Source organism: Rhinolophus hipposideros (genome assembly GCF_964194185.1).
Source record: "Rhinolophus hipposideros genome assembly, chromosome: 2".
Lineage (NCBI taxonomy): Eukaryota > Metazoa > Chordata > Mammalia > Chiroptera > Rhinolophidae > Rhinolophus > Rhinolophus hipposideros.
This window is the reverse complement of record NC_138048.1, coordinates 71,647,613-71,665,894: the sequence shown is the minus strand read 5'-3', so window position 1 is coordinate 71,665,894 and position 18,282 is coordinate 71,647,613. Positions and strand designations below refer to the sequence as shown.

The following is an 18,282-nucleotide window of genomic DNA, read 5'->3' as shown; positions in this document are numbered from 1 at the left end:
TTTGTGAAATATAGAAGTCTGAGCCCCACTCCTGCAGTCTGTGGTTTAGAGGGCCCCAGACGGTACCTGGTCATCAGTATCTTCCCGTGTTGGCTGTCTCCTATTTAAGCACCCACACTTCATTCAGATATGTCCTCACTAACATGGGTTTTCTGTAACCTCCTTCACCCTCTTCATTGGGTGGATTCTCTTTCCTGATGGCCTCTTTGATGAATGGTACCCAAACCTCCAGGAATGGGCTGGCTGGCTGGCTCAGAGAAGAGCAAGGCTGTCACCTTACTTGTTCTCCAAAGGGAGCAGTTAGTTTAGTAAGGTTGCCTTAGATTACTTTTTTTTTTTTTTTTGGCAACCTCATTATATGTCTGACTCATACTGAGCTGGCAAACAACTAAAGGTAGATTTATTTGTTATGCTCCTTTATGCTCTTTTTGCTAGGTAAAATGAGGATGAAAATAACATTTATTGAGTCCTTACTCTATGTCAAGCACTACATTAGCCTGTCAAGTGAATCATCAATCATTTCATCCTAACAAGATGAGGCAGGCTTTATTAGACAAATTCTGAGTAGTTCCGAAGTAGCACAATGGAGTCCAACAGCCTTGACTTCAATCCTGGCTCCCTCACTTATCTCTGTGACCTCTGGCAAGTCAGTTAGGCTCTGTGTGCCTTAGTTTTCTGATCTGTAAAATGAGGATAAGAACTTCAACTATCTAATAGGGTTGTTGTGTGTTTCAGATAAGATTTCAGGCACTGAGTATGGAACCTGGCACACTGTAAGTAAGCACTCAGTAAATTGTTGGGTAGGGAAGACGTGAGCTGGGCACTGGGTTGTGACCAGATTATAGGTGGAAGTGTCTAGAAATCTGGCATTATCCTTTAAGCAGTGGGAGACATTTAAGGTTTTTTTCCCCTGTCAGAGTAGGGCATGGAAAAAAAAAAGGCAAGTCTAAGTGCCTGGAGACAGCGTGGTGACTCCGTATCCAAGGAGCTGTCAGGAGAAGCAGCTTGGTTGGCGGTGGGGCTGAACCTCAGCCAGCTCAGGTTATCCATCTAAGAGCCTTCCCAGAGTAACTTCACTCTGAACATATTCTTTTCCCCCAGAGATGCCTGGGTTAAAGCTACCGTTTTATGTTCCTTCAGAATTCATCTAGTGATTATTCTCTTTCTTCATATTCTTCTCCTTAATTAGATGGTAGATTGGTGGTGGGAGAGGGGTACAAAAAGCCCATCTTTTGCTGCTTAGGCCTCTCCTACACAACCCTTCATGAGGGAAGGGAGGCTATCTCCCTCTCATCCCAAACCTACGTTTGAGACATCCTGAGTACTTGGATGGCTAATCCTGACTGAGAAGTCACCTTCCCCACTTGAGGAAGGTTTTGAAAGTCATTCTTTTTTTAATACATATAATGTCAGAAATTTGATTTTGTGTGTGTGTGCATATAAAGCGCATTATGGCAGCCTATGATCTTCTGAAGCAGGAATGTATTTGGCATCTGGAATCAGACAGTAGATTTTTTTTAAAGATTTTTATTGGGGAAGGGGAACGGGACTTTATTAGGGAACAGTGTGTACTTCCAGGACTTTTTTCCAAGTCAAGTTGTTGTCCTTTCAATCTTAGTTGTGGAAGGTGCTGTTCAGTTTCAAGTTGTTGTCCTTTCAGTCTTAGTTGTGGAGGGCGCAGCTCAGCTCCAGGTCCAGTTGCTGTTGCTAGTTGCAGGGGGCGCAGCCCACCATCCCTCATGGGAGTGGAACCAGCAACCTTGTGGTTGAGAGGACGCGCTCCAACTACTGAGCCATCTGGGAGCTCAGCAGCAGCTCAGGTCAAGGTGCCGTGTTCAATCTTAGTCGCAGGGGGCACTGCCCACCATCCCTTGCGGGACTGGAGGAATCCAACTGGCAACCTTGTGGTTGAGAGCCCGCGCTCCAACCAGCTGAGCCATCCAGGAGCTCAGCAGCAGCTCAGCTCAAGGTGCCCTGTTCAATCTTAGTTGCAGGGGGCAGAGCCCACCATCCCTTGCGGGACTCGAGGAATCAAACTGGAAACCTTGTGGTTAAGAGCCCACTGGCCCATGTGGGAATTGAACCAGCAGCCTTCGGAGTTAGGAGCATGGAGCTCCAACTGCTTGAGCCACCGGGCCGGCCCCTAGACAGTAGATATTTTAATAATCGGTTTTCAATAAAAACTAATAAAGAATGTGTTTCTCAATTTGATTTATTTAATCAGTGTTATCAGTGTATTGATGGATATTGCAGTCTCCTGGGCACTTAAAGAGAGTTTGCACATCAGTCTGACCAAGATAGTTTCCCAGAGTTACGTCACTTCCCTAAACTGGAAAGCAAAATTCCATTTCCCTTATACTTAATTTGTAGAGCTTAAGATTTCAGAAACTGGTATGCAATGCATGTTAAAAACAAACAAACAAACAGAAATGCCCTGCAGATCCTATCTAAATTTCAAGGTTAATATGTTACTACGGCCAAGAGAAAACTTCTCAAGTTTGGGTCTGGATAGACATTAATTAACTTAATCAAACTTGAAAAGCAGTTTTTTCTGAGGTGAATTCTTAGATGTGTTCTTCAGGTTAGTGTTTGTTTTGTTCATTAGTCCCAGGTGAGCTCTCACTGGAATCAAATTATTTTCACACATTGCATTTTTCTCCCCAAAATAAAACAAATAGTAATGACCTTAGTCCTTGTTCAGCTTTCTCAGCCTTCTATGTTCAGACTTCCTAACATGTTTACCAGAATGCAGGAAGACATGGCCTATTTGCATCTTATGAGTTCCTCAGTTCTATTTCAATTTTGAGTATTACTTTATCATTGGAATTAATTATTAGGTTGGTACAAAAGTAATTGTGATTTAAAAGGTTAAAAATAATTGCAAAAACCGCAATTCCTTTTGCACCCACCTATTAACATTAGTTCAGTGCATTAGCTACATGGAAACTGTTTTCCATGCATTTTTACTGAAACAAAATGGGTTTTTATAAAAATGAAGGCTAAGTTGAAGTGAGTATTTTAAAATCTGGATAATGATTTCAAGGCCATAAGTTAAATAATATGAAAATAAATTTGTGACTGTTTTAAATGTCTATCTCATTGGCAAAAGATAATTGTTATTGAACTGAAAGTGTGGTTAGAATTGAAATTATCTTTTGGTTGGATTAAAAGCCATGTGTGGTCCAAGTTATGTTAGAAGAGTATGGTATGCCAGAATACATGAAGACTTGGAGCCTAAAATGATGAGATTCACACCCAGATCTGCCCTGAATCCACTATGTAGATCAGTGTAAATGACTGAACCCAGCCGGCCATAGTTCTTTCATTTATAAAACAAAGCAATTCCTACCTCATGGAGTCAGGTTAGAAATTAGAGATAAGGTTGTTCATATCAAATCTAGACTTCAACACCTAGTAGCCACTGTATCAGTTAGGTTGAGTGATTTAACCTCTCTCTGAGTTGAACTGCCGTTGCCTCATATCTAAAGGCAAGAGACAATACAGGTCCCTACTCTGTAGCACAGGTTCTGGACAGAGCAAGCTTTCCTTGCTATTTGTTGCAATGGTCGTTGGTCGTCACTGTTTACATTTTCATCCGTTGCAGAGCTCTTTCTCTCATCCTCACCTAAAAGCCAGTCAGTCCTTTATGCCATTGCAGGGTCCCTGGCCATAATTTCGAGGAAGGGAAAGCATAGCTGGTATCAGCAAATTAATTCAAGTTATAAAGTGAGGTGGTGGTAATGGTGCGACTAAAACAAAGACATTCGTTTGCGTGCATGCCCAGCACATGTCCTTCACTGGTACAGAGGAATGATGGCCTCGAAAGAAGCCATGAGAGTAATATGGCCATAAATTAGCCCTTTAAAGTTCACCACAGTGCTTTTGGCTACCTTGAATTCTTTTCTGGTTGTATGGTGGAGTATAAAACATATAAAAAAAAACACAACGTGCTTTCCACATTCCTTAATTAAGTAATCCTATTTGTAAATGCAGCAAAGATATTACTATCCCCATATATAGTTAAGAAAACTGTGACTTAAAGGTGTTCGATAATTTCCCCAAGGTCACCAAAGTGATGAACAGCACACCCAAAGAAGCTTCAGTGTAAAGGAAGTGAAAACGCTGCCATAGTGTTCTTCTAGTGTGTATTTAAGGCAAAGGCTGTGCCTCCCAAGTACTTCTTGGTAAAAGGTCAGAGAGCCGTGGAGCTACAAATGTAAGGAACCCAATACTTATCAAAGTACTGTAGAGGCTTTGAGGAAATAAATGAAATGACAAAAGAAATCAAATACTAAATCTATATTTATTTTTGCATCTCAATACTTAGATTTCATAAAATATTTTTAAATTCTTATGATTTAGATCTTAGGTGTTTTTTTTTTCCTTGTCCAGAACAACAATCTTAAGCAACCCATTGCCTCACTTCCTTTTGTTGTAAAGTAGCTAAGGGTGTTTGGGCTGCACAGAGCAAAACCTGGATGCATGGTGAGTTTGACTCTGAAGGACTCTGGATGAGCAGATGGAAGCAAACGTCTGGGCCGCTGGTGCCAGCACTGTCTGTGCATAGAGTAAAGGGAGGGAATGGCAGCCTGGACACTAGAAAGACGGAAATGTAAACCTTGTAGGTGAGGAGGCTTGTTACACCATTGAAGGAGGACTGGACTTACTGTCTGGCTTACTCCCCTTTTCCTAAGAAGGCAAAAAGGGTTGTAATTTCTACCTTTTAAAAAGATTTTTCTTCTCCAGTTGCAGAAAAATGTCTTATTTTCCAACCATAGGAAAACGTTCTTGTGTTAGTACCATAAAGCTATTTTATAAGACTCATGTTAGGAGATAGGAAAGAGTTTATTCTAGTCTTTCCGTATCATACTGAGAGACTTGCATTGTCTGCAAGAGACCTGATGTAGCCTCTAGAATAATAGAATCTGGGAAAAGTAAGGCTCTTTAATGGAATTTTGCTGTACTTTATCAGAGATGAGTATTTGCTATATTCTAAACTAGGAGGCAGATATTCATCCAGTTGTATAGATGGTTATGACTAGAGCTGTTATAAGTGCAGGTTTTGTGGGAACATAATTTTAATTTCTCTACAGTAAAGACCAAGAGGTGCGATTGTTAGGTCCTATGATAAGTGTATGTAAAATTTTGTAGGACACTTTATAAGAAAACTGTTTTCCAATGCATCTATACCACTTTGCATTCCCATCAGCAAAACATGAGAGTTTTAGTTGCTCCTTATCCCAGCCAGTATGGTAATAAGTATTTTTTATTTTAGCCATTTGAATAGAGCTATAGTAGTGTCTCACTGTAGTTTCAATTTGTATTTTCTAATGGCTAGTGATGTTGAATATCTGTTCGTGTGCTTACTTGCCATATGTATACCCTCTTTAGTGGAATGTCTGTTTCAGTCTTTTGCCCATTTTTAAATTGCGTTGTTTGTTTTCTTACTGTTGTGTTATAGAGGTCTTTATACATTCTGGATACAATTCATTTTGTCAGGTATATAATTTGCACATATTTTCTCTCAGTCTGTAGCTTGTCCTCCTTCTCCTAACAGTGCGAAAGTTTTTAATTTTTATGAAGTCCAATTTTTCAATTTTTTTCTTTTATGAATCATGTTTTTTATATCCTATCTAAAAACTCTTTACCTAATTTTAGGTAACAAGTATTTTCTCCTGTTTTCTTCTTAAAAGTTTTATATTTTACATTTAGATCTGTGGTCCATTCTAAGTTTAGAATAAGATATGAGGTTTACGTTGAGATTTATTTTTTTCCCTATTGATATCCAATTGTTTTAACACAATTTGTTAAAAAGACTATTCTTTCTCCATTGAATTACTTTTGCACATTTGTCAAAAATCAATCAGCCATATTTGTGGGGATCTATTTCTGGAGTTCTAGTCTGTTCTATTGATCTACGTGTCTGTCTCTTTACCGGTTACCACACTGTCTTAATTACTGTAGCTTTATAGTTAAGTCCTAAATCAGGTAGTGTGATGCTTCCAACTTTATTCTTATTTTTCAAATTCATTTTAGCAGTTTAGTTCCTTTCCCTTTCCATATAAGTTTTAGAATCAACTTATGTATATCTACTCAAAGAATCTTGCTGGAATTTTATTAGAGTCACTTTATATCTATATCTTAATTGAGGGAGAATTGATTTTTTATTTCTGCATATAGTCTTCTAATTCATGATTACAGTATATCTCTTTTTACTTGGGTCTTTAATGTTTTCAGCAGTGTCTTATAGTCTCAGTTTTATTTCTTTGTTTCCTATCTCTATACTTCCCCCCGCCCCACTGTCTAGGACTTCTAGTACATGATGTTGAAGAAGAGTTGGTGAGAATAGACACCCTTGCCTTGTTACCAATTAAAAAGAAATTTTTTAGTCTTTCACCATTAAGTGTAATGTATAATATAGCTGTAGGTATTTCCTTCGATGTCCTTTTCATGTTGAGAACTTTCCCATCTACCCCTAGTTGCTGAGAATTTTTATGAATATATGTTACATTTCATCAGATGCTTTTTCTGTATCAATTGGTACAATTATGTGATTTTTTTCTCATTTTTTAAGCTGTTAAGATGAAATTGGCCAAGGGCTAGGGAATGAAAATGCAGAAAAGGAAAAGAGGAATGTGGAATTTTCCCTGTTTATTCTGAGCATTAGATACCGCTTTCTCTATCTTTGAGCCAGGCTTCTCCTAGAACTCTGTTTATGCAGAGATCTGCTGCTGGATTTCAGGCTACATTGAGTCCAGTCTGGGAGACAATGGAGGGAAAAGGTAAACTCACTGCTAGTTTGGTGATAGTTTAAATTCTTCCTCCCCAGCACTTACTTTTTAGGGTTCTTGAATAGATGCTCTATTTGTTTCATCCAGGTTTAATAGTTTCATTCAGTGGGAAAGACTGGGTGGAGTGTGCTCACTCCATCTCACCTGCAGTTAATCAGGGTTCTTTCTTCTTCTTCTTAATCTACAAGCATATTATGTTGGCTTGCATAATTGTGTAATATTTAAATTTGAAGAATTAAGGCTAATTTGAGGTTACAGATAAATTTAGCTACATAATACTTAAGTGTAAGCAATTAAGTGTTGTAAATGAGAAGTGTATAAACCTAAATTATTAGAATATTTTAAGCTGATCTGTTTCCTAAGAATTTGTCTCTTTGAATATATTTTTTATTATCACATGTTTTAAGACACTGTTTCAAATTCATATCAAGTTTAAATGTGACACCACACTGCCCAGTCATCTTGGTAAGATGCCTGTGAGGTAAGACCCCCTAGCAAGGAGTCTGGGTGGAGGGCCCCCTGCAGGTCTAGTAACGGGACATGAAAAGATGGAGGAGACGTAGACCTGGGCTTGGTCTTACAATGAGTGAAAGTGTGGAAATGTCTGAGGCTATGGAAAGAACTGCTTACGTTACGTGAGAAGTAAGGAGGAAGGCCTCGGCAAACATGTGCAGGCTACGGAATGCCAGGAGGAAACAAGTTTCAAGAATATTCAGTCACTGCGGCAAAAGGTGCTGAGGATGAGGATGAATCGTTATTACCCCTGACACTGAACATAAAAAAACATCCAGTTAAGATTATTACACATCTGCGTCATATCCTGTTACCAGCAGTGTCTGCACCCAGCTCTGGTTAAGGATTAGCAGAGATTGTCGGGTGAGGTGGGAGAAAGGGGAAGGAGAAATGCCCTGCTGAAGAGCTGATGTCCTTTGTTTTTGAATTCTGAAGGAGACTCGTTTGTTCTCTGTTTCATTTATTCTTTATAGCCCACTTACTTCCACAACTGACTAAGGCAGCTAAAGGATGGCTAGAATAAAATACAAAAGCCTATCGTTACAATGTATTCCTGCAGGCAACAGCTTTTTTTTTTTTTAATTAAAGAGGATATCTAAGTGATATATTGCTAATGTGCTTTATTTTTGCTATTTTGTTTTATTTTATTTTTTTTGGACCTAGAATATAATCTGCCCTCTGAGATGCCAAGTTCTCTATTTGTCTTGAATACTTTGTTTCCTTTATTCCATGCTATTGCTTTAGGGGTAAGTAAGAAAGACTCCACACAATGTTTATTTCAAATGAGGAATCATTGCTTTTTTAACCTGTAGTGTTTGTATTTTTTTCCAGGATCAGAATTCAGGCCATAAATGAAATTGGAGCTGGACCATTTAGTCAGTTCATTAAAACAAAAACTCGGCCATTACCACCCTTGCCTCCTAGGCTTGAATGTGCTGCAGCCGGGCCTCAGAGCCTGAAGCTGAAATGGGGAGACAGTAACGCTAAGACACATGCTGCTGATGACATGGTGTACACGCTACAGCTGGAGGACAGAAACAAGAGGTACGATGTGGGTGAGGGTGCACAGGGAAACTCTCTGCCTTTGGCTTTGGGATGGAATCCTACGTGTTTATTCATCCTCTAAAACACTCTTCTGCATTTTTATGCCCAAAAATGCAGATTTCTTGCATTTTTATGCCCAAAGTTATAACCCTTTATTTTTCATTTGGAATATCTAAACTTTAAACATTCTAAAGATCCTGATTTCCCTACATGTGATAATAATGTATGTGTTTGTTTTTTTCTTTCATAAAGCCAGATAATACAGAGAAATTGTCTAAAACGAAAACTGCCAAACTCAAGTCTACACGATGTAATAGCATTATATTAGTCCTGCGTGCAGAGGGAAATAAGACTCAGAAAGAGATGTTATCTCTTTAAATATTCAGTAACCATCAGGACAAACATGTTTACCAATCTGAAATAGCTATAGTAATATACACATGGGGACTGTACTCTGTAACTGTGGGCAATGCAGTATCAAATTAACCAGAGCGAATAGGTGATTTTTCATAAGACTCCATGCCCAGGAAACACTCTTGGCCACAGAAATCAAATCCTGACTTTCACATAGTATTTATTCAACCTAAATTCATTTCTTCTGAAACTAGCCAATAAGATGGGCAGCTGAACTGTATTTAAGAATAACTCAGATGTAGAGCAAAAGTTAATGATGACAGAATGTTGTTACCAAAAGTGTAAATCAGAGAATCAGGTGAAGGAGATGGAACTCACCATAAAAGCAAGACAGCCCGTTGGAACAGACACATGCTACTGTTTCCCTGTGACATACCTGCTCAGATACAAACCAATGTTAGTGTAGGAGTATTTCTGTCATTTCCCCCTTATGCATTATGGTATCCTGTGCCTTTACACAGAGAACTGGTTTTAGGTAGCACAGCAAGCCCTGTCTAATGTCCATCCCCCTCTCTGTACTCGAGTGCTTTGATTCATTCCTGTGCAGTGAGGTCCTGCTGTGTAGACGGCACTGTATGAGGTGGGCCTGCAGTCGATCAAGAAAAACACAAGGCCCTGCCTCCAAGAGCATATATCATCCCACAAATTGTCGTAGAACATTTGTGCCGTTGGATAAAAGAGCTCTGGTGGGAGGATGGAGAAGGCAGACATACAAGAAAAGGGCTTTAGGAGTTTGAAGGAAACAGAGAGCATCTGGTTGCAAAGATCAAGAATGGCTTTTTGAAACAAGTGACATTTGAAGTTGATATTGAAGGACCTGTCAAACCCTATAGTTTGACAAACCCAAGAGCAAAAACTGATTGTCCTGTTGGAAACTAGTCCTGGAATAGAAAGTGCAGAAAAATCAAGGCTTCTTTTGGTAGGTTCATTGGAGATGAACGTATGCCCACAGATAATAAGATTGTTCACGGACTGTACTTCGTGCCTTTTGGATGCATATTCATGCCCTCCTTTTACTGGCTGGGAACTCCTCTGGGCTAGCAAGAATAGGGATGATGGACTAATAGAAATCATGATAATACGTAAAGCTAACATGGGGGGAAACTTGTAAACAAGCCTTTATGTTTTTTTTCCTGGGCTTTTGGCTTCCATTGGTGGTAGAGAGAACCTTTCTTAAAGAATGTCTTCTAGTTGTATGTTTTAGAAAAAAATGAAGCCCAGAAACGTTGGTGTTGGTGACAGAATTGGGACCAGAATTGGTGCCTCCTGACTGCCTGTGCAGCTGCGTCCACTATTCCCTCCAGGAACGTGGGGAGAGTGACAGCTCTGCCCCAAACCAGCCCTCTCCATCTTGCTCCAGCCGTGCCCTGGGCGGGGCCTCAGCCTGAACTGCCTCAGGAGAGCTGTGCCAATGCTCAGACAAAAGCTCCAAATGAGTATGTTGTCCTGAGACATTTAAATATGCCAGACAGAAAATAGTGCAGGATCTAGTAATCAATACGTGCTCTTTCCTCCAAAAAAAGCACTTAAGGCTGGCCTTGTTAATCAAATAAATGACTTGCCTAAATTTCAGTGGCAATTTAAGAAAACTTACCATTAGGAACAGTATTTCTCTTAATTTTACAAGCGAGAGTCCAAATTTATCTTTTTAAAATTAGATTTGTCAGTGCTCTCAGAATGTTATTAACGTGATGGAAATACAGAGCATAATAAATTCTCATTCTATTTGTGGCATAATTTTCCTGGGATTTAATAGAATGAAACTTGGCCAAATTTGAGTTGAAGATGACCTTCCTTAGCGTCTTAAAACAACTCTTGTAGTGAGTGGCCCTTGGAATCCAAGCCTTTAACTTTGGGTCTTGCCTCATGAGGATCAGGCAGAGATCATTTGAGCTGGATACATCAACCTACTGATTATTAGCGTAGTCTTTGCCAATTCTAGTCCCCTGGAAGTCCTTTAGGACTTGCACCCATCCTGTTCAGTTGAAAGGAACAGTGTCTTCTTCCAAAGTGGCACTTGTCTTTTTCATTGAACTTATTGTGCTAGAGTGGTTTCTGGTTGTGGGTTTTGGAACAAGTGCACATGCTCTTTAGCATATGCATTGATTTCATTAACCACTAATAAGTTTTTATTATGGAATGGCACAAATATTATATGTCCTGCTTGTGGTCAAAGTGAGAACCAGAGAAAGATTTAATTGTGGTTTTAATTGATCCAACCCCCTGTTACTGTGGGCGTTTAAAAGTAGAGCTGCCGATGTCTGAGTTATACAGCTGTCTTAGACAACTATGCAAGTAATCTGAATCTTAAAACATATTTTGCAACAGAAGCACAATGAAAATTAGTAACTCCACATTTGGTAATTGTTAAAGAGTTGAGTCAATTTTGGCCACTCAGGTATTGAGGATGTGAACTCAGGTCCTTCCCAACTTTTTTTTCACCTTAAAGAAACAATGTATGCAGATGACGGTGAGTTAAGTCCTTTACCAAAAAAATGTCTCTTGTAAATGATTATGCTGTATTATCCCCTTTCTCTTTCATGTTTTCTTCTGCTTTTTACAAGTGAAAAAACAATAAGAAAGTTACTAAATTTCCTTAAGTATCCAAAACACCTAGGGTTTTGCATCCGTGATGTCCTGCTTTATTATGTTTATTTATATACCCCTCGATCAAAAAGCTGAAATGACTCAGAGATTTCTAAGTATAATGTTTGGCAAATAATACATTTTCAAACTTTCTAAAGGAAACTTCTATTTACTGAGCACCTACAAAGCGCCAGGCGTCGAGAGCTTTTATCGACCTTATTTAGTTCTTAAATAAAAAGTGAAATATTTTCTGTGATGATAGGACTTCTACTAAAGCCTTCCACCAACTAGGGGAAAAAAAAAACACCATTGTTTTTGATAAATTGACTTGATTTCAATGTATGATTATTAGGAGTTTTATATATGCAAAAGTGATGCGTAAGTGTTGGAAAGACAAAGATGTCCAAGGTAAATCCCTGCCCTTAAGGAGCTCACATGGTGGGATATGAGTGGAAGAGACAGATACATCCAAGCAAATCATGATGTGGAAGGCTTGAAGATTGACGCTGTGCACAGAGTATTGAGGAAGGAAAGAAGAATGGCATCTATTGTACGCTTAAAATTAAATGAACAGGGAAGGTAACAGGTTGGGTGAGTCTTAAAATTTAGGGTACTAATCTTAACAACCTCACGCAAGAGAGCCTTAGGATGGAGATGACTGATACGGACTCAGGAATGGATGGAAGTCAAGGATGCAATCTCTAAAGCACAGAAACAGGCCTTAGGTCTTTATCCATCATTTAGTAAATGATGCCTCTTTCTGTCCTGGTACTTTTTTTACACACATGGCTCTTTTTAAAATTTGGGACTTTTTCACAGCAACAGTAAGGATCCCAAAGGGCATCTTGTCCAAATCCCCGCCTCAAACGAAATCAGCCTAGAATTCAAACTGATCACCCGGACTTGCTTTGTTGAACATTTTTCCCCCTTGAGCAGGACATTTGTTTCCCAGACATTCAGATTCCTAGTCACTGACTCCATATTTATGCAGCGACCTCAAAGCTTTATATTTACAGGATTAAGTTTATCCCTAGCAATTAGATTCTAATCACTCAATCATAATTTTTTTCTGGAATTACTACAGTGTGCTAGGTCTTACGAGGTATGTGGCCTACCTATAAGGAGCTCATCTTTCTGAGAAAATAAATTAACGTGAAACAATGAGCACACAGCACAAGAGAATATTTAACCTCAACAGAAAAACAAAAATTATATGAGGTTGGCCACAGAGAGATTACGGGTGTTATTCTTAGCAGATCTAAGACAGATCTGAACGTCTTCAGTTTCTGTGTATGCAAGGAAAATATATTCCCAAAGTAAACATTTTCATAATGCCGCGTTAACCTAATACATGGATTAGAAGTACAGGGTCAGCTCATGGATGTGAAGGTTGGGAGGCTGTCCTGATGGTTTTGAAGATGGATGTGTGTGTGTGTTATTGAAATGAAATGTTGTGCTGCTCTAACAAAATTTGAGTTGATGCTGATTCTTGTCCTGACCCCCATGCATCCATGTTCCCGATAATAGTACACAGCACTGAGGCAAGAGGAACTTAAGTTCCAGGAATGCATTTATGGTTAATCTGTTGTTCAGGGTTAGTCAGACAGACAATGTATTTTAAAATAAGGCTCCAGCAAAATGGGGCGAGGGAAGAGAGCTTTAATAGAGTGGATAATTACCACATGCTCTCATTTAACTCGGCCCTTGTGCCGTGACACTTTTCCCTTCAGCCAGCAAAATTGCAGGGTCTTTGTAATGTGTACATGACTGCCTGTTCACTGTGAGAGAGGGACAAAAAACAATCTGCATAGATAAACACAAGGCCACTAATAAACGTGGCGCGGGTATGTGAGAGCGCGATGGGAGGAGTGACCTTTCTTAAGGTACCCCTGTTACAGAGCAAATTCCTGCCTCTGTTTCTCAGGGCATGTTGCTGAATTACATGAAGTAGATGTAAGGCAACTGGCTCAGGGCCCACAAGAGACCCTCAGGATGGATTTCCTTTGCTTCTCTGGAATCATCCCTCATTCACATAATCACCCTTGTTGGATAAATGGCATTTTTATACTACTGTCAGTCACCAGAAGGCAATGGTCATTCTCAACCAGGGTGTCATGTCCCGCCACTTCTTTTTGCCTTAGTTTCTCCCTCTGCAAACTGGAGCTAATGATGTCTGTCTCCAGTTCCTGATTAATGGGGGAAAGGCATTTTTATTTCTTAGAAAAAGGAGCCTAAAAATTCAGCCTATAAAATAAAGAGTATAGCCAGCTTAGTCAATTTCAGGATGAAACGTCTAGGCACAGGCAGAGGTGAGGGGGAGTGAATGAACTATTTGACATCTTAATTGGACCAGCAGTAGAATTCAGATTACAGGTTCCTCTTCTGTTTGAAAATGGAATTTCTGTCTATCTAAAAATAAATAACCAGAAGAAATTTGATTGCATTTTTCTCACCATTTTTCCCGAGCCAGGTCAGATAGAGGCAAGGCTACTAAAATAGAGATAGGCAAACAAATTTGGAAGACTGGGAAGAGCACCTGAGAAGATGAGACTCACTGCTTGTATTTGAAACAAAAGAGGAGAATCGGAGGTTTCAAGGTTCTTAGGCAGCCTTCAGAGGTTCTGGTCATCCTTTCTTTGAATATAAATAAATCTCGTTTTAATATATCAATAACTTAAGTACAGTTTGAACAAAAAAGAAATTGAAAATAGGCATTTTCTTTTAGTCTGCGTCAAGAGTTTCATCAGTAGAGACAGTGATATTTTATTTCTTAGAAAGGAGCATAACGACAAAGTATTGCAGCCTGATCACTCAGGAGCTAAAAGGTCCAGTGCCACTGTGGGCGTGGTGTAGGAACTTAACTCCTTTTCTCATTGGCCTTTTGAAATCGCTCTTGGCACTTTTGTGCTCAGTCTTCAAACAGGGACTCTCATTAACATGAAAACCAGTTTAGGAAATGCACCTTCCCTGCCTCAGGCGTCCCCACAGTATGCCATCTGCTTCTGCATAGACATGACAGGACTCGGTGTTCTTGGTGGATTGAGGCACATACTATTCATTCCTGTTTTGAACATCCTCCGTTCCCAAACATTACTAACATAGGAAAGTCACACACACACGCAGAGTCCATGGAGGAGCCCAGGAAAACTGAGAAAAAAAATAACGGCAATGACATGTCAAGGAGTATAGCTGTGCTGAGCTAACAGCGGTTATTGTGAAACATGTTTTGAAGCGTGCCATTTGCAGCTTCTAATTCACTACAGGCCATTTTAGGTCAGCAGGTTGGATCATTTTGAGTTGATATTAATGGGCTGGCTGTCGTTAGCCTGTAATGGCCTAGGGATCATAAGGTAGCAAACAGAAAAAACCGTTAACATTATCTCTTATTTTCTACTGCAAATGTAAGTTGTAAGCTGTCCAGAGAGCATGCTCGGATGTATCTTTTGAAACAAATTGTTTTTGAAGAAACACATTTTAAAATTCTTTATACATCATCATTTTCCTCTAAAATGATTTAAAATAAAGAAACGTTTAAAGATGTAACATGTCTGGATTTCTTCCTTCAGTTGCACTTAAGTGCAAAAAAGTCATCTTTCAGAATGATAAAGCCTCGCATACCGAGGTTAAAAGTATAGCCACCCCCTCGATTTCTTGAAAATATCAAGAATCTGTTGTTTTGCCTTTGGAGTATATATTTAATAAGAAATCATAGTATTGGTCCTTCCATTTGGATCTCATAAAAATTTCTGCCAGATTATCCTAGGTGTGTGGAAACTCAGCCTGCGGAGTTACCAGCTTGTCCAAGTTCATGGTGAGGGTAACGGACTCTGCATTGTGGCCAAGGTCTTTGCACCCCTCGTGGAGTACTCTGACAGGCAAGCAGAATGAGCAGAATCATTGTGTATTCAGATACATAGAACGCCTTTTTTAAATCACTGATAAATTGCCAACATTAAAACCCTTGTGTGCTTGTTACCATGCGAGTATTTAGTTTCAAGAAGACATTATAGTCAACACTGAGGCAAGTCAGAGACAGAGCCACAAAAGAATTCATTTAGACTGTAAACTTTCAATGACCCAGCCAACCTTCTGCCTTGTTTATGTTTTTCCTTCCAAGAAAATATTTTTTTGTACCAGAGAGCTCTGCTCTCCATTTTTCCTTTCCCTAAGTAAAAATGGCCAAATTTCCCTTAATGAGCATCACTTGCATAGAACCAGCTGCTCTCATTTCCATCTGTTTTTGAGCAGCAGTTCTTGGCCTGGGCTCACCAAGGCAGGGTGGATGGGGAGGCTTCTCCCCCAATGCAGGAAAGCCTAAGGGATTGTAAGTGAGGATACATTCTGGGGACAGCCTTCAGGCCTCTCCAACGTTGAGAAACGGTAAATCATTCATCAACCTTGGTGCTGTCTTATTAATAACAAGTGCTAGGCACTTTGTAATGGGTTCTCCCTGCATTATCCCATTTGATCACGATAACCTCCTGAGGGGTGGGGACTATTATCATTCCCGTTTACAGAGGACGGTACAGCTTACCTGGCTATAGAGCCCAGGATGACCAGGCAGTTGAACCTGAACTCAAACTCAAGTCTGCTGGCTGAAGGATTGTTATTACCCACTGACCCTTTGGTCCCCACGCCAAGGGGACAGCACCACAGTGGAGACCCACAGATGTTTCCACACCTGTCCTCTTACTTGGTCTTCACCAGATCCCTGGGTCATGGGCAGCAAGGATTGTGTGTGGAATAGAAGACCACTTAGAGGCACTGCCAAGGAGCTGTGATACCACAAGGAGTCCCTGTGGCTACATAATGCCTCTGCCTGAACTGAAATTACTTGGTGACTTTTTTGGGCACGTACTGCATCCTAGGAGCTATGCCACCTGTTACACACATATTCCTTCTTTGCGTTTTTATAACACAGGAACATTAATAACAGAGTAAACATTTCATTTTTTACTCCCAAGTCACCAAATTAGATTAACTTATGTTGGAATGAGCTGTATGGCTACCACAGGCCACAGCAGATGTGGCAGAACAAATTCAGGTGGACCCGTTCCTGCTGGATGTGAGCTGATAATGGCCCAGTAACCTGGAGAGAGGCCTACGAGGCAGGAGTTGAGAACCACAGGGGTCCTCAGGGCAAGGTGGCCTGCCTGGAATCCCTGAGAGGTGACCTGTGGCACTCATGGGACAGTGGAAGCATTAGATACCATGTATCGAACTAATACTATGTGTTGGGCTCAGTTCTGGGGTTTTTACCCACATTTCCAGATTTGACTCTTGAAACAACCCATGACGTGGACACTTCCTGTTTTGCAAATGGAAGAAACTGACGGTTAGCAAGGGCGAGTGATTTGGCGGTAAGGGGCAGAGCTGAGATTTGTGCCCTGTCTTCCTGGGTCCAGGTCCCCGTGCCCCACCACTTCACACCAATGGTGTCTGGAGGGAGGTGGGGGGAGAAAAGCAGAGTGGTCCTGTCTCCCAGGAGGCACAGATGGGAGTGGCCTCGGAGAAAAGCTCATCTCTCCCCATTAGTGTATCCCTTGTTGGCTGGGCCACACCCACCCTCAGAATTCAAGGGTTAGATGTCTCAGTGAGAGTTGTTGGTTACCATCTTTTGCGGGTTAGGCACCCACCTGTTCTGTGTGCTCCACATTTCCAGTGGATTTCTTCTTACTCCAGATCTTGTCCCTTCCCAGGCTTGGGCAGTGAACGCCAAGGTAGTAAGCGTGGGTCAGGACCTCAGGACGACAGCATTCCTGCCATCCTCTGGAGGTGACTGCTGTCCCCGTGTCTGTGGTGCAGGAGCCCGTGGTCCAAGCGCTGACCCTGGGTACTCCAGATAGGAGGGGAAGGGAGAGGTGTCAGAAAAGCTGCAGGGCTGCAGGGCAAAGCCATGCTTTAAGCTCTGAATCCTTGGTTGCATTTGAAATGAGTCTTCAATCATTGTGTCTTAGGACCTGTAGCATGTTTAATTCTATCACGAAAAGCCTCTGGCTTACTTATTAATGAATTTTAAAATGAAGTTGGTCTTAAAAAAAAAAACAAAGAAAAAGGTTTAAGAGAGAAAAAAAAATTAAACAAATTTGTGAAACAAATATTTGATGAATATTTTTAATCTGTCCCCGAGTACTTCTAGCCACAGGGTATGTTAGCCTGTGATGCCTCCAGGAGAAGCCACCGTACAACTGGCATAAATCAGTGGCTTTGAAAAAAAGATTCTTCTCCTGCCTTGGAGTGATGGAAAATAATGACAAAATTAGGGTAAAAGAGGGATTGTATTCTTTTGGTGTTGGCTTACCTGCGTTTTATTTTGTTTTGATTGGCCTTTATTGTTTGAACCAGAAGTTACTGTCAACATATGCGGAAGGAAATTTAGGATCCAGGATATATATCTGAGGTCCACTCTGTGCAGGGAATGTTTCATGAGCTAGCACATTGAATTCCACCAGGCTGGTGAACAAGAAGCCCACCCTTCACTGACAGTTCCACAGCAAATGAAGTGAGGCCGGCTCTGGGGCCTGGTGTGCAGGCCCGCCTCTCACCACACAGCTGACCCTCTACCTAGGAGAAAAGACAGTGATGTAGAAGGTCTCTCAGAAGGGAGAGTTGAGTTTCTTTTTTTAAATCCCATCTTCTCAGCATTGTAAAAATGATTATAACTAACATGTGATCATTACAGGTCAGGACTGTTCTAAGCGCTTTCCTTTTATTAACCCATTTCAACTTCACCTCAGCTCAGTGAGGTAAGTTCTGTCATTTTCCTCATCTCACAGAGGAGAAAAGAGGCCCGAAGAGACTAGCTAAGTAAGTTGCTGGTACCTCCTAGTCTGCAGTCCCCGTGCCTGTCACAGAACCCGCATTACGGAGAACATACCCAGTACCTAGATGGGTGTGGCAGAAACATCCCACCAGTGTTACCCCTTACAGTTTT

General features: G+C 40.6%; 1 protein-coding gene across 2 annotated transcripts in view; it reads left to right on the top strand.

The window, feature by feature from the left end:
- Positions 1-18,282, top strand: part of FNDC3B (fibronectin type III domain containing 3B) — a 321,497-nt gene that overhangs the window by 284,355 nt on the left and 18,860 nt on the right. For both annotated transcript variants that reach the window (XM_081065836.1, XM_081065837.1), the window contains exon 23: positions 8,136-8,348. In XM_081065836.1, the coding sequence (XP_080921962.1) occupies positions 8,136-8,348 (213 nt within the window). The remainder of the gene's footprint in view (positions 1-8,135; positions 8,349-18,282) is intronic.